The sequence below is a fragment of the Antechinus flavipes genome, chromosome 2 (genome assembly GCF_016432865.1).
Source record: "Antechinus flavipes isolate AdamAnt ecotype Samford, QLD, Australia chromosome 2, AdamAnt_v2, whole genome shotgun sequence".
NCBI lineage: Eukaryota > Metazoa > Chordata > Mammalia > Dasyuromorphia > Dasyuridae > Antechinus > Antechinus flavipes.
Genome location: NC_067399.1, coordinates 353,805,450 through 353,819,362, shown reverse-complemented (window position 1 = coordinate 353,819,362; position 13,913 = coordinate 353,805,450). Strand labels below are relative to the sequence as shown.

The 13,913-nt window shown below is 35.2% G+C and overlaps 1 protein-coding gene across 8 annotated transcripts in view; it reads right to left on the bottom strand.

The window, feature by feature from the left end:
• The window catches only part of MIA2 (MIA SH3 domain ER export factor 2), a 134,592-nt gene that overhangs the window by 31,810 nt on the left and 88,869 nt on the right, over positions 1-13,913 (bottom strand). For all 8 annotated transcript variants that reach the window (XM_051978057.1, XM_051978060.1, XM_051978058.1 and 5 more), the window contains one exon: positions 8,768-8,858. In XM_051978057.1, the coding sequence (XP_051834017.1) occupies positions 8,768-8,858 (91 nt within the window). The remainder of the gene's footprint in view (positions 1-8,767; positions 8,859-13,913) is intronic.

The window sequence follows — 13,913 nt, the reverse complement described above, 5'->3', positions numbered from 1 at the left end:
AGGAATGGGAAGTATGAAGAATTTTAAACAACAAAGATTTGTATGAAATGATACAAAGTGAACAAAGTAGAACAAGAACAATACAAAAAAAAACAGTTATACAATATGAATGAAAACAACACTAAACAGCAACAAAATCATGTCAAATATTATGGACAGTGCTAGTTTCACAGTACATGTTTCCATATGCCAACACTAAACTACAAAAAAATAGAAAGTAACATAAGTTTCAATTTTTTAATTAAATTTGCTTAGATGTTTTTCCCTCCATGGAAAGTAGATGATCCCCCTGTTAAGGGGGGAAATCCCTTAATCCCCCTATTAAGATAACAGGAACACATTATCATTTGTCCTTTATTCTCAAAGAGGACCATGGCAACAGGGTGATGCTATGACATGCAAGTGAAGTGGATTTAAGTCACAGAGGTGCTATATAAGATCACCTGCCCCACTTGCCCCTCCAAAGCCATCTGGTCCAGTGGCAAGATATAGATCAAGATGACTGGAGATGACCCTGGATGATAGGAACATAGAATAATACCTGGAAGAGGCTTCAGAGGAAATCTAGATTAATTCCCTTCATTTTACAGCTAAGTTATCCAAGATCACAGGCAATAATCAGCAGAACCAGACTTCGAATCCAAGTTCCTCAGATCCAAATATAATGCTTTTTTCACTGCATACTGATAAGGTATAACAGATAAGAGAACTGGTCTTATACATGGGAGAACCTGAGTTCAAGTTTTGTCTCTGACACATTCTGGCATTTAAAAAACTCTATAATTCTGTAAATTGCAGAAAAAATGCACTTGCACAAGTAATAGGCACTTCCTCATTTGGCAACGTATCAATGAATTCACAGGTTTAATCCTTTTCCTGTTTCCTAATCCTAAGGAAAGTACTATTCAAAGATAGATTTCTTTGTTTAAAAGTGACATGTTTCAAAACAAATTATTACTAAACCAATTTTAAATGAAATAAGTTTAATGGCCTTTTCTTAATTAAGATTCTTCTTAACTTCTCAGTAGCCTTACATGCCCTCCTCCAAATATTTCTCTTCCTTGGGCTTTTATAACACTGTTTTCTCCTAGTTCTCCTAGTTCTCCTCCTACCTGTCTGCTTACTCTTTCTAAAGCTCCTATAGTGAATGATCATCCATCAAACACGGCTATCTTCCAAGGTTCAATCCTGTTCCCTCTTCTCTTTCTATAATCTTTCCCTTGGTGATTTCATCCACTTCTGTTAGTTCAACTGAAATCTAGAAAAAGGAGTGGCAAATGTAAAGAGCCAACACAGCTTCATCAAAAATAGATTATCACAGATTAAACTTCATTCCTTTTCTGACTAGCTTATTATTATATGATGTCAAATAAGCAAAATTCCAAAGCTAAAGAATATTTAAAACTTTAGTGAAGTCAAAGTCTCTCAAGCTATTCTTGTGGAAAAGTTAGAAGGATATGGGCAAGATAATTATACAATAACAGTTCATAATTGGGTGAATGTTCAATCCCAAAGAATTAATGTTAGATAGCAATGTGGAAAAAGATCTTCAGTAGACAACCCCAGGCATTTGTGACTTGGTGCTATGCTGTCAAAAATTTTTACCTCTGATAAAATAGGTGAGAAGCTTATCAAATTTACAGATGACACAAATCTAGGAAGCATAGCTAATGTCAGATGACAAGAGTCAGGATCTAAAAATGACTTTAAAATCTATGATATTTAGACCTAATAAGATGAAATGTAATAGAGATACATCAGTTTCACAAATATCAGATGAGGGAATCATAGCTAAAGAACAAATTATTATTTTTTTAAATTTGGAGATTTTAGTGGACAAGATTAATATGAGTCAGCAGTATGGTACAGCAATTGAGCAAATCAATGCAATCTCAGGGTATCTAGGAAGAAATGTAACTTTTCAGTAGCACTTGAGGGCACTTTATCCTTTCCCCTAATCATACCACATCTTAATAATTGTATCTGGTTTGGGGGTGCCACATTATAGGAAGTACAATAAGTTGGTGAATATATAGAAGAAGACTATATCTATCTATCTATATCTCTCTCTATATATATGAATATATAGAGGATATCAAATTTATGCCATATAAAGACTGGAGCAATGAACAGCTGCACAGTTCATACATTAAGAGATTTCTAAAAATTACAATTATTCACAACTGGAATGGGTTACCATCAGAACAATAAGTTCTTCCTTAAGTCTTTAAATAAAGGCTGATTGAACACTTGTCAAATATGTAAGGAATTTAGATCCATAATTTCTTTTGTATAGGAACTTTTTCTACCGAGCCAGGTCAGCATCTTCCCTGCAACTTAACTCTTAGAGAGCTGCCTGAAGCACTAAAGTTAAACAACTTACCCAAAGTCATATGCTAGAATGTGTCAGAGGCAAGACTTGAACCTGGGTCTTTCTAAATTTGAAGCCAATTCTATTTACTGCATAATAAAGGAAATTATTCTGAAGAATGGGTTAGATATGGCCTCTGAGGTCCCTTACACTCTAAAATTCTGTTAATTTTGTCACTTATTATCTTTATGTGGATAATTTTACCTATCATCTATCTATCCAACCTGTCCCTAATCTTACTCTTTCATCACTAACTGCATCCATTTCTACTCAAATGTCTTGTCAGCATTTAAAATTCAACATGTCCAAAACTGAACCCATAATCTTCCCCTTCCAAACTTCATTTTTTTTTCTGTTAAGTATCTGGGACAGCTAAGTGGTGCAATGCATAGACCATTGGCCCTGAAGTTGGGTGGACCTGAGTTCAAATTTGACCTCAGACACTTAACACTTATTAGCTGTTGACTCTAGGTAAGTCACTTAACCCCAACTGCCTCACCAAAAAATAAGACACCACTATCTTCCCATTTTGGGGAATTTGGAGTCATTCTTTTTCTCCATTCTACATATTCAATCCATTTTAGATCCACATCTCTTCTTTTCAACCTCTTTATTTGTACTCAAGACTATCTCTTTGACGTCATCACTTCTTGCCTGAACAAATTACAATGAACTTTCTAAATGGTCTCTCTCACTCCGGTTTCTCCACTTTCCAAACCATTTTCCATTTAACTATCACAATAATCTTCTTAGGTACACATCTTACCATGTTATTTCCCTGCTCAAAACTTTTCAGTTACTCCCCATTGCCCCTTTGAAAAAATCTAAACCCTTCAACCTGACTTTAAAGACTCTCTGCAAAATCTATTTGTCTCATCATCACATTACTTTCCTTCAGATACTCTATATCTGAGACAAACTAGTTGTTCCCTTTACTCAGTATTCTATTTTCATTACCTTGTTGTGTCATAGGCCACACACAGACCATGTCTGGGAAACAATCCCTGTGGTGTTCTCTTCTTTTATATAATATAATGGTTCTCTCTGGGAGCAGGTTTTTTGGGGAGTCTTTCTGGAGGCAGCCTTAGTTTCAGTTAAAAGTATTATCACTCCAAATGCAGCCAGATGTTAAAAATTTGGATCTTTTATTGCTTCCTCCTAAATAGCCCGGTTAATTTTCTTAGAGGCCTATCTCTCTGCTTGGTTTCAAGAGCTCTTGCAGCTTGTCCTTTGCCTCTGCCTCTGCCTCAACTCCGACTCGTGGCTTTCAATCTTCTGGAGTGACTTCTCCCGACTGAGCCTCTGTCAGCTTCTTATAGATGATCTCCCAAAGATGATCCTAAAGATGATCCTCTCCTCTGAGAGAGTGGGATTATGGGTTTCTGACTTGTGGATCTCATAGTGAATACTAACTTGTGAATCTCCCAAAAGTGTGAACCCCAATGAGTACTTAAATACATTAGTGAGCTAGAGGATTCGCTAAGTACCATGCTGAATTAGGCCACTGACTTAACACTTTGTAAAGATTCTAACATCTCCCCATTTCTTTTGATTTAGAACACAGATGGTCATGACCTCCCTAACTTCTCAAGGAGGTGAGAACCCAATAAAGAAGGTGATGACGCCTTCCCTGACTGCTCAAAAAAAGAAGTGAAAACACCATAAAAAGAAGGTGGTCACACCCTCTCTGACTTCTCAGGAAGAGAGATGAGAACACCAAAGGAAATGGGGAATCAAAGCAGATTAGAGGGTTTCTGAAGGGACTCACTTGAAACAGATATACATAAATCCATCAATATGGGAGACATTACACATAATTACATAAGCACATAACAATATAACACAGGCTAGTAGTGATGTAACAATATGAAAATTTACACATGTCCATAAGTCCTAGAAATAGTCCAAAAGGAATCCATTGTCCATTAGTTCATGTGCCCGGAATCCAATAATTCCTGTAAGCTCTGAAGTACTGAAATAGTCTCAACAATTTTTCATCTCAAGGAATCCAATGATTCTTGCTGAAACAGTCTCATCTTGTGTTAGGAAATCCAATGATTCCTGAAGATTTTCAAGAACTAAAAAAGTCTCATCTTGTGTTAGGGAATCCAATGATTCCTGAAGATTTTAAAAGTTCTTTTAACAGTCGCATTGTCAGCCATACTCTTTCAGTGTCAGATATATATATTTTTAATTTTATAATAACTTTTTATTGACAGAACCCATGCCTGGGTAATTTTTTACAACATTATTCCTTGCACTCACTTTTGTTCCAATTTTTCCCCTTCCTCCCTCCACCCTCTCCCCCAGATGACAAGCATTCCTATATATGTTAAATATGTCGCAGTGTATCCTAGGTATAATATATGTGTGCAGAACCGAACAGTTTTCTTGTTGCACAGGGAGAACTGGATTCAGAAGGTAAAAATAACCCAGGAAGAAAAACAAAAATGCAAATAGTTTACATTCATTTCCCAGTGTTCTTTCTTTGGGTGTAGCTGCTTCTGTCCATCATTGATCAATTGAAACCGAGTTAGGTCTCTTTGTCAAAGAATCTATTTCCATCAAAATACATCTTCATACAGTATCATTGTTGAAGTATATAATGATGATCTGGTTCTGCTCATTTCACTTAGCATCAGTTCATGTAAGTCTCTCCAAGCTTCTCTGTATTCATCCTGCTGGTCATTTCTTACAGAACAATAATACTCCATAACATTCATATACCACAGTTTACCCAACCATTCTCCAATTGATGGGCATCCATTCAATTTCCAGTTTCTAGCCACTACAAAGAGGGCTGCCACAAACATTATGGCACATACAGGTCCCTTTCTCTTCTTTAGTATTTCTTTGGGATATAAGCCCAAAAGTAACACTTCTGGATCAAAGGGTATGCACAGTTTGATAACTTTTTGGGCATAATTCCCGATTAGTCTCCAAAATGGTTGGATTCGTTTACAACTCCACCAACAATGCACCAGTGTCCCAGTTTTCCTGCATCCCTTCCAATATTCATCATTATTTTTTCCTGTCATCTTAGCCAATCTAAGTATCAGATATTTCTTAAATCTTCTCTTTTGTTTTGAGGTTTTTCTCTTTTTCTGTATCTCTCTGATGGACAAGGACCCATCTGATTCCTTCTCCATCTGTACAAATACAAGCAAACCCTCTTTCCCAGGCAGTTAACCTATCTAACTCCCTTCTATTTACCACTTTGGGATTTCTCCTCATCATCTGGTAATTACATTGGGGCTGTTTGCACTGGACACTGCCCTGTTGGGTTAAAAGGCCTGTATTCTCCCCAACTGTAATCTCTTCCTGCCATGTGATTATTTTTAGGCTGACTGATCACATCAGAGTCCTGACCTTCTAAAGACTCTCTGAGTTTAACCTTAACTGCTATCATGCCCCATCTGTCTTTTGATTGATATCTTGGGGCTGGGCACTGCCTCTCATTTCCCTGTATCAATCAAAATTCAGAGGTCCAGTGAAAGCCTCAGTTACATTTTGGACATGAATTTTGGGTTTTCTCTCACTCTGTCTTCTCATTCTATCTCCATATCTACACTGAGCTCTAAGATGTCCAACTTTTCCACATTGAAAACATTGACAAGTTTCTCTAGAAGTCCCTTGCCAAGAGGGACCCTGTCTTTCCATGTTCATCATAGTTTGGGAATAATAAGCATTTGTGCCTATTGTGGCACAGCGTCTTATGATCTCCTCTAAAGGAGCATCTTTGTCTAGTACCCATATAATTCTTTTGCAAACCTCACTGGCATTTTCCTTAGCCAGATATCTGGTCATTATTTCTGTGGCAGCATTATCTCCAATGGTTCTTATTACACCTGTTTGCAAATGTCCCACAAAATCAGCAAAAGGTTTACTGGGACCTTGCTCTATTTTTGTGAAGGCTTTACATCCATCTTTCTGTCCAGGGAGAGAACTCCAAGCTTTTATTGCAGCCTTAGAAATTTGCTCATACATTGTTATGGGATAATAAATCTGTTCTGAATTCTCTCCATACTGACCTTCACCAGCTAGTTGGTCAAAAGCTACTTGTACATTAGCTCCTGTTTGCCTGTTACATTGGGCTTGAATCCTATATAATTCATGAAACTCCAAAAGCCACAATAAATTTTGTCCAGGTTCTAAACATGTTCTAGCAATGGATTTCCAATCATTCGGGGTTAAGATTTCATAGGACAAATTATCTAGTAACATCTTAACATATGTAGCCCCATAAAGAGTGCAACCCTTTTTCGAATCCTTAATTTTTTTCCAAATTAAAAGGAATGTATCTTCTCCCTTTTTGACCTGAAGAGTCGAGCTCTTCAATCACAGGATATGCATTTATAAAATCAGATATATCTTCTCCTTCATTTTTTTGCCTTAATTAATGCTTTTTCTAATCTTGTCATATTCTGCTTCACAGAAGATTCAGATTGTGTTTTTGCCTCTCTCCCTCCCCCTTCTTCCTTCACCCATGAAGGGTTAATTGAGGGGGGAGGGTTATGAGATGTGGAATGATCTAATTTCTCCTGCTGTGAAGTATCACACTCAGAATTATACTTAACCCCATTCTTATCTGATTCTTCCTCCTTTGCACCTAGTTTAGTTGGCACCTCCCCTTCTTGCTCTTTCTTCTTTTTCATTATTCTGACACTTAAATAATTTCTTATATCCAGTTGAAGATTGACAAAGACCCTCTCCTTCTAATTTCCACTCCATTGAGTTTGGATCAGATCTGTAGTATTCACCCAGTTGCTCACCTATTAATTTCCACTCGTCTAGATCCAATTTTTTTTCCATAGAGAACCAAGGACATAAGTGTTTCGAGAAGTTCAGTGATCTGCTCCAAAATTATAATCAAATCTTGGCTTTCCATTCCTTGACAATGCTCTCTAAACATTTTCCTTGAACAGAAACAGAAGACTGTTTTCTAAATATCTGTCCCATCTTAGCTGAAATTCTACTTTAACTCTTTTAACAAAATTTCTTTGTGGTACTCACCCTAATTTCTGAGTTGAGGAGACTTTTCCACTAGATCAGGATTAGAGGTTGTTCCACTAAGATCAGTCCCACGTTCAGGGCGCCAAAATGTGGTGTTCTCTTCTTTTATATAATATAATGGTTCTCTCTGGGAGCAGGTTTCTCGGGGAGTCTTTCTGGAGGCAGCCTTAGTTTCAGTTAAAAATAATAATCACTCCAAATGCAGCCAGATGTTAAAAATTTGGATCTTTTATTGCTTCCTCCTAAATAGCCTGGTTAATTTTCTTAGAGGCCTATCTCTCTGCTTGGTTTCAAGAGCTCTTGCAGCTTGTCCTTTGCCTCTGCCTCTGCCTCAACTCCAATTCGTGGCTTTCAATCTTCTGAAGTGACTTCTCCCAACTGAGCCTCTGTCAGCTTCTTATAGATGATCTCCCAAAGGCTGACTCCTCCTCTGAGAGAGTGGGATTATGGGTTTCTGACTTGTGAATCTCATAGTGAATACTAACTTGTGAATCTCCCAAAAGTGTGAACTCCAATGAGTACTTCAATACATTAGTGAGCTAGAGGATTTGCTAAGTACCCTGCTAAATTAGGCAACTCTAACACTCCCTACTGATTGCACACCTTTCACAGTTAATCTTTTTCTTCAGATATTATCTACTCTGTTAAGCCTCCCCAGACTTTTAAAATTTTGAAGAAATTTGATCCATATGTTTATCAGCTTTGTGAAATAGAAAAGATTATGCAAATTTTAAACAGATTTAGTAAACATTCAGTTTTAATACTAAATTACTGCAGTATACATTTGTATGTGTGGTAAGAATGTATATACACAAAATGAGATGACACTTCTCTTAGAAATCTATTTCAAATGGGCAGCTTGGTGAATAAAATGATAGGTTTGTCAGAAAATCATGGATTCAAATCCTCTAACATTTACTAACTACATGACCATAAAATCATAAAATCACATCTTGGTCAACTTCAGTTTTCTCATTTGTAAAAAGTTGTTAAAGCCTTATGTGAATGTCAATAATTACTATTTTGTATTAATTTTAAATAAAAGGCATTGTGTCATTTTTATTTAGGGACAAAATTCAAATTTATGAAACTAGATTACATATTTACTTGTTTTTTTGTTAAAACCCACATTTGAATATGTTTAATTTAGAGTTTTAAAAAATAAACCATAGAATAATAAGGGCAAACCTAATCAAAATCTTAAGTTGTTTAAATACAAATAATCAGAAATAAACTTAACATATTTCTTCAAAATTGAAAAGCTTAAAAGCAATAAGATTACAATTACTAAAAGTTAAAATCAACTAATCTTGATATCATTTATTACAAAGGCAACAATAACTTTTAAAAACTAATATCTATAAATAAATATAAATGGATTACCTTTAAGCTCTTCCTTTATTTTATCTTCATCAGACAACTGAGAATATACATGGTTCCTTTCTGCTTCCAGGGTTTTTAGACAAGCATTCAACTTTAAAAAGTATAAAATATTTTTAAAAATAAAAAAAGAAACATCTATCATTATAAATGTTTATACCCATAATACTACTTACTCACACAGTTTCCTCTCCCATTTTTTTCAAGTATTTTACCACTTCAGAAACCTGGAAGGATGACTATAAAGAAATATTTCTTGGCCAATTAAGCCTTACATTCTCAGGTTGCCAGCGCTTACTTTAATTAAATACAATTGATACTTCGTTAAAAAAGACCACATGAGGATATATGAAAAAGCAAATTACTAACAAGGAAGGGAAAATAAGATGAAAAAATGTATTTTGTACTTATTACAAAAAATATATCTTGTATTTATTACAAAAAATAGAGTAAGGATGGTGATTAAGAGGAAGAAAAAGTGAATCGTATAAAAAAGAAAATAGATAGTGCAAATATGATGACAAAATTGTTCATTACAAATCAAACCTGGGAATTTATGTAATAAAAAATGTCATCAAAAAGTAAGGATTCATGAAATTAAATATTTCAATGGGACTTCCAGGGGCGGAACCAATAAGGCAGAGAGGACATACATTTCTTTCTGACCTTTTCCTACAACCTTCAGACGAATTAGCAAATCCAGCCTCTAAATTAGCTCTGAATCAGCAGAATCCACAAGTACTGGGAGTGCAACTAATCATTAACAGAAGATAATTTTGAAGATCACCAGAAAAGCTCTGTTTCAATTAGATATGGGAGGAAAGCAGCCAAGCACAAGCAGCTAAGCACAGACGCCAATGCAGACAGTGCAGAGTCCCTGGCATTGTGGACTACGCACTATGGTATAGATTCCACATAGTGGACAATCTACGGGGAGGAATCTACAGGAATCTACAGTGGTGTTGGCTACTCTGCCCTAGTTGCAGGCCAGTAGATCAGCAGAGAAGTTAGAAAACTTCCAAAACAAACACAAAAGGTAAATAGTGAAGTCCAAAACATCAGAATCTCATAGGCTCTGGTCACGTCCACCCAGGATGAGGAGTGAGTCAACACTGACCCAGCACTGACGGGCTGCTTATAGAAGAAGCTCTACAGAAAAGAGGAAGTTTGGAAAACTGCCCCTACCCTAAAAAAAGATCTTAACTTAAAAAAAAAAATGAGTAAAAAAGTAAAGAGAACTCTGACAATAGACAGCTTTTATGGTGAAACAGAAGAACAGAGTTCAAACCCTGAAGGGACTAAAGGTAGATTGTCTCCAGATGAAGCCTCAAAAGGTGATATAACCTGATCCCCATCACACAAGGTTCTCCTAGAAGAAGTTAAAAGGGATCTTAAAAGAGAGTTAGAAGAAAAATGAGGAAAGAAAACAAAAACTTCGTGAGAGTTTGGAAAAGGCATCATTAAAAGATAGATTTGATAAAAATGGAAAACAACTCCCAGAAAAACAAAAAACAAAAAGGGAAATTACATCTTGGGAAGAGGCAAAAAGGGAACAAGAAAATAACTCCTTAAAAAACAGAATTTGTGAAATGGAAAAAAGTTCCATAGAACAAAACAACTCATTTAAAAATTCAATTGGACAAATACAAAAAGAAGTAAAAAAAAGTAAATGAAGAAAATAATTCGCTAAAATTCAGAACTGAACAAATGGAAATTAATGACTCAATGAGACAATAGGAATCAGTCAAGCAAAACCAAAAAAATGAAAAAATAGGAAAAAATGTAAAATAGCTAATTGGGAAAACAACTGACCTGGAAAATAGATCTAGGAGAGACAATCTAAGGATTATTGGACCCCCTAAAATCCACGATGAAAAAAAAAGCCTAGATACTATTTTTTAGGAAATCATGAAAGAGAACTGCCTGGATGGCATAGAATCAGAAGGTAAAATGACTACTGAAAGAATTCACTGAACACCTCCTTAAAGAGACCCCAAAGAATATTGTGGCTAAATTTCACAACTATTAGACCAAGGAAAAAATATTACAAGCACCCAGAAAGAAACAATTCAAATACCAAGGAGCAAAAATTAGGATTACTCAATACCTAGCAGCTTCTATTTTAAAGAATCGAAGGGCCTGCAATCTGATATTCTGAAAGGCAAAGGAACTTGGAATGCAGCCAAGAATAAATAACCTTGCTAAACTGAGAATTTTCTTTCAGGGAAGAAGATGGACATTCAATGAAAACTGGTGAATTCCTTTTATTTTTGATGAAAAGACCAGAGCTAAGCAAAAAATTTGACCTCCAAATATAGACCTCAAGAGAAGCATAAAAAGGTAAAAAGAAAAAAAAACTCTATTTCTGTTATGGGTGTACATAGAGAGTACATGTATAATCTGATTTTACCATTATAATATAAAAAAAAAAAAAAACTAGAAGTGGGAAAATGATTGTAACAGAAAAAAAAAAAAAGATAAAATGAGGGAAATTACACCTTGGGAAGAGGCAAAGAAAATCTATTGTAATAGGAAAAGAGGGGAGGGTGATAAATATTGTGTGAATCGTACTCTCATCAGATTTGGCTCAAAGAAAGAATATTATACATACTTGATTTCAACAAGAAACTTCTCTCACCCTATAGAAAAGTGGGAGGAGAAAGCTCAAAAAGGAAGGGGTAAGCTAAATAGAAGGGAAAACAGAAATAGTAGTGGAAAGGTATAAGAAAAGGGGAGGATCTTTAAAAGAGGAGGACTGCTTGAGGTAAGAAGTGCTCATAAGTAAAATACTGGGGAGGAAGGAAAGGGGAAAAAGAAAGAAAAGTACAATTTGGGGTCAATAAGTGTAGAGGACTGGAACAATTGCAGAGGGTTTGAACTCTGAAAAGGTGTACTTGAATCTAAGACAACAGAGTACTTAAGGCTAAGTATCTACTCAATATGATCTACTGGCTCTATAAACACATACTCCAATGATATAGTGATGTGATGGCTCTCCTCACGATTGGTGCCTGCTGAATGTGTTGTGGTGAGGTAATCATAGGGAAGGATTGGAGGGCTGAGGGAGAAAGTCAGAAGCTCTCTGCTGCAGTATGCTCAGCAGGGAAGACTTCAGGCTCCAGACTCCAGAGTTCAGGTTCCATCTCTGACAGCCACATGGCAGCTTGTCTGCCTCCTTCACATCTCCTCCTAAATACTAAGGACTTTGACTGATCCTGACTCTGACTGATCCTGAGGCCCTCTGGAGAGCTAGCCCAGACATTACAAATGAGACGGCAAAAAACATAGAATTGGTAGTTTTAACTGTAAATGTGAATGGGGTGAACTCTCCTATAAAGCATAAGTGGATAGCAGACTGGATTAAAAGCCAGAATATGGCTTGTAAACAATATGTTGTTTACAAGAAACACATTTAAAGCAGAGTGATACATACAGAATAAAGGTAAAAGGTCGGAGCAGAATCTATTATGCTTTGGTGAAGTAAAAAAAAGCAGGAATAGCCAATCTGATCTCAGATCAAGCAAAAGCAAAAATTGATCTAATTAAAAGAGATAAGGAAGGAAACTATATTTTGCTAAAGGGTACCATAAATAATGAAGCAATATCAACATTAAACATATATGCACCAAGTGGTGCAGCATCTAAATTCCTAAAGGAGAAATTAAGAGAGCTGCAAGAAGAAAGAAGAAATAGACAGCAAAACTATAACAGTGGGAGATCTCAACCTTGCTCTCTCAGAACTAAATAAACCACAAAATAAATAAGAAAGAAGTTAAAAAGGTAAATAGAATATTAGAAAAGCTATTTATAATAGATTTTTGGAGAAAGTTGAATGGAGACAGAAAGGAGTACACTTTCTTCTCAGCAGTTCATGGAACCTATACAAAAACTGACCATATATTAGGACATAAAGACCTCAAAATCAAATGCAGAAAGGCAGAAATAGTAGATGTATTTTTTTTCAGATCATAATGCAATAAAAATTACATTCAATAAAAAGCTGGGGGAAAATAGACCAAAAAAGTAATTGGAAACTAAATAATCTCATCCTAAAGAATGAATGGGTGAAACAGCAAATCATAGACATGATTAATAACTTCACCCAAGAAAATGACAATAATGAAACAACATACAAATTTGTGGGATGCAGCCAATTCAATAATATATCTCTAAATGCTTACTTGCATAAAATAGAGAAAGAAAAGATCAATGAATTGGGCTTGAAACTAAAAAACCTACTAGAAAAAGAAAAAATTAAAACCCCCCATTCAAATGCCAAACTTGAAATTCTAAATATAAAAGGAAAGATCAATAAAATTGAAACTAAAAACTATTAAATTAATAAATAAAACTAAGAGTTGGCTTTATGGAAAAAACCAACAAAATAGATAAACCTTTAGTCAATTTGATTAGAAAAAGTAAAGAGGAAAATAAAATTGTTAGTCTCAAAAATGAAAAGGGAGAACTATCCACCAATGAAGAGGAAACGAGAGCAATTATCAGTAGTTACTTTGCTTAACTTTATGACAATAAATTTGACAACCTAAATGAAATGGAAGAATACCTACAAAAATATAGAATGCCTAGATTAACAGAGGAGGAAATATTTACTTAAATAGTCCCATTTTAGAAAATGAAATAGAACAAGCTCTTGATTAACTCCCTAAGAAAAAATCCCCAGGACCAGATGGATTTACATGTGAATTCTATCAAACATTTAAAGAACAATTACCTCCAAAACTATATAAACAATTTGAAAAAATAGAGAACGAAGGACTCCTATCAAATTCCTTTTTTGACACAGACATGATACTAATACCCAAACCAGGTAAGACGAAAACAGAGAAAGAAAATTATAGACCAATCTCCCTAATGAATATTGAGGCAAAAACTTCAATAAAATATTAGCAAAGAGATTACAAAAAATCATTCACAGAATAATACACCACAACCCAGTAGGATTTATACCAGGAATGCAGGACTAGTTCAATATTAGGAAAACTATTAACTTAATTGACTATATATCAATATCCAAATTAACAAAAACCATATGATTATCAATAGATGCTGAAAAAGCATTTGATAAAATCCAACACCCATTCCTATTAAAAAGACTAAAGAGTATAGGAATAAATGGACTTTTCCTTAA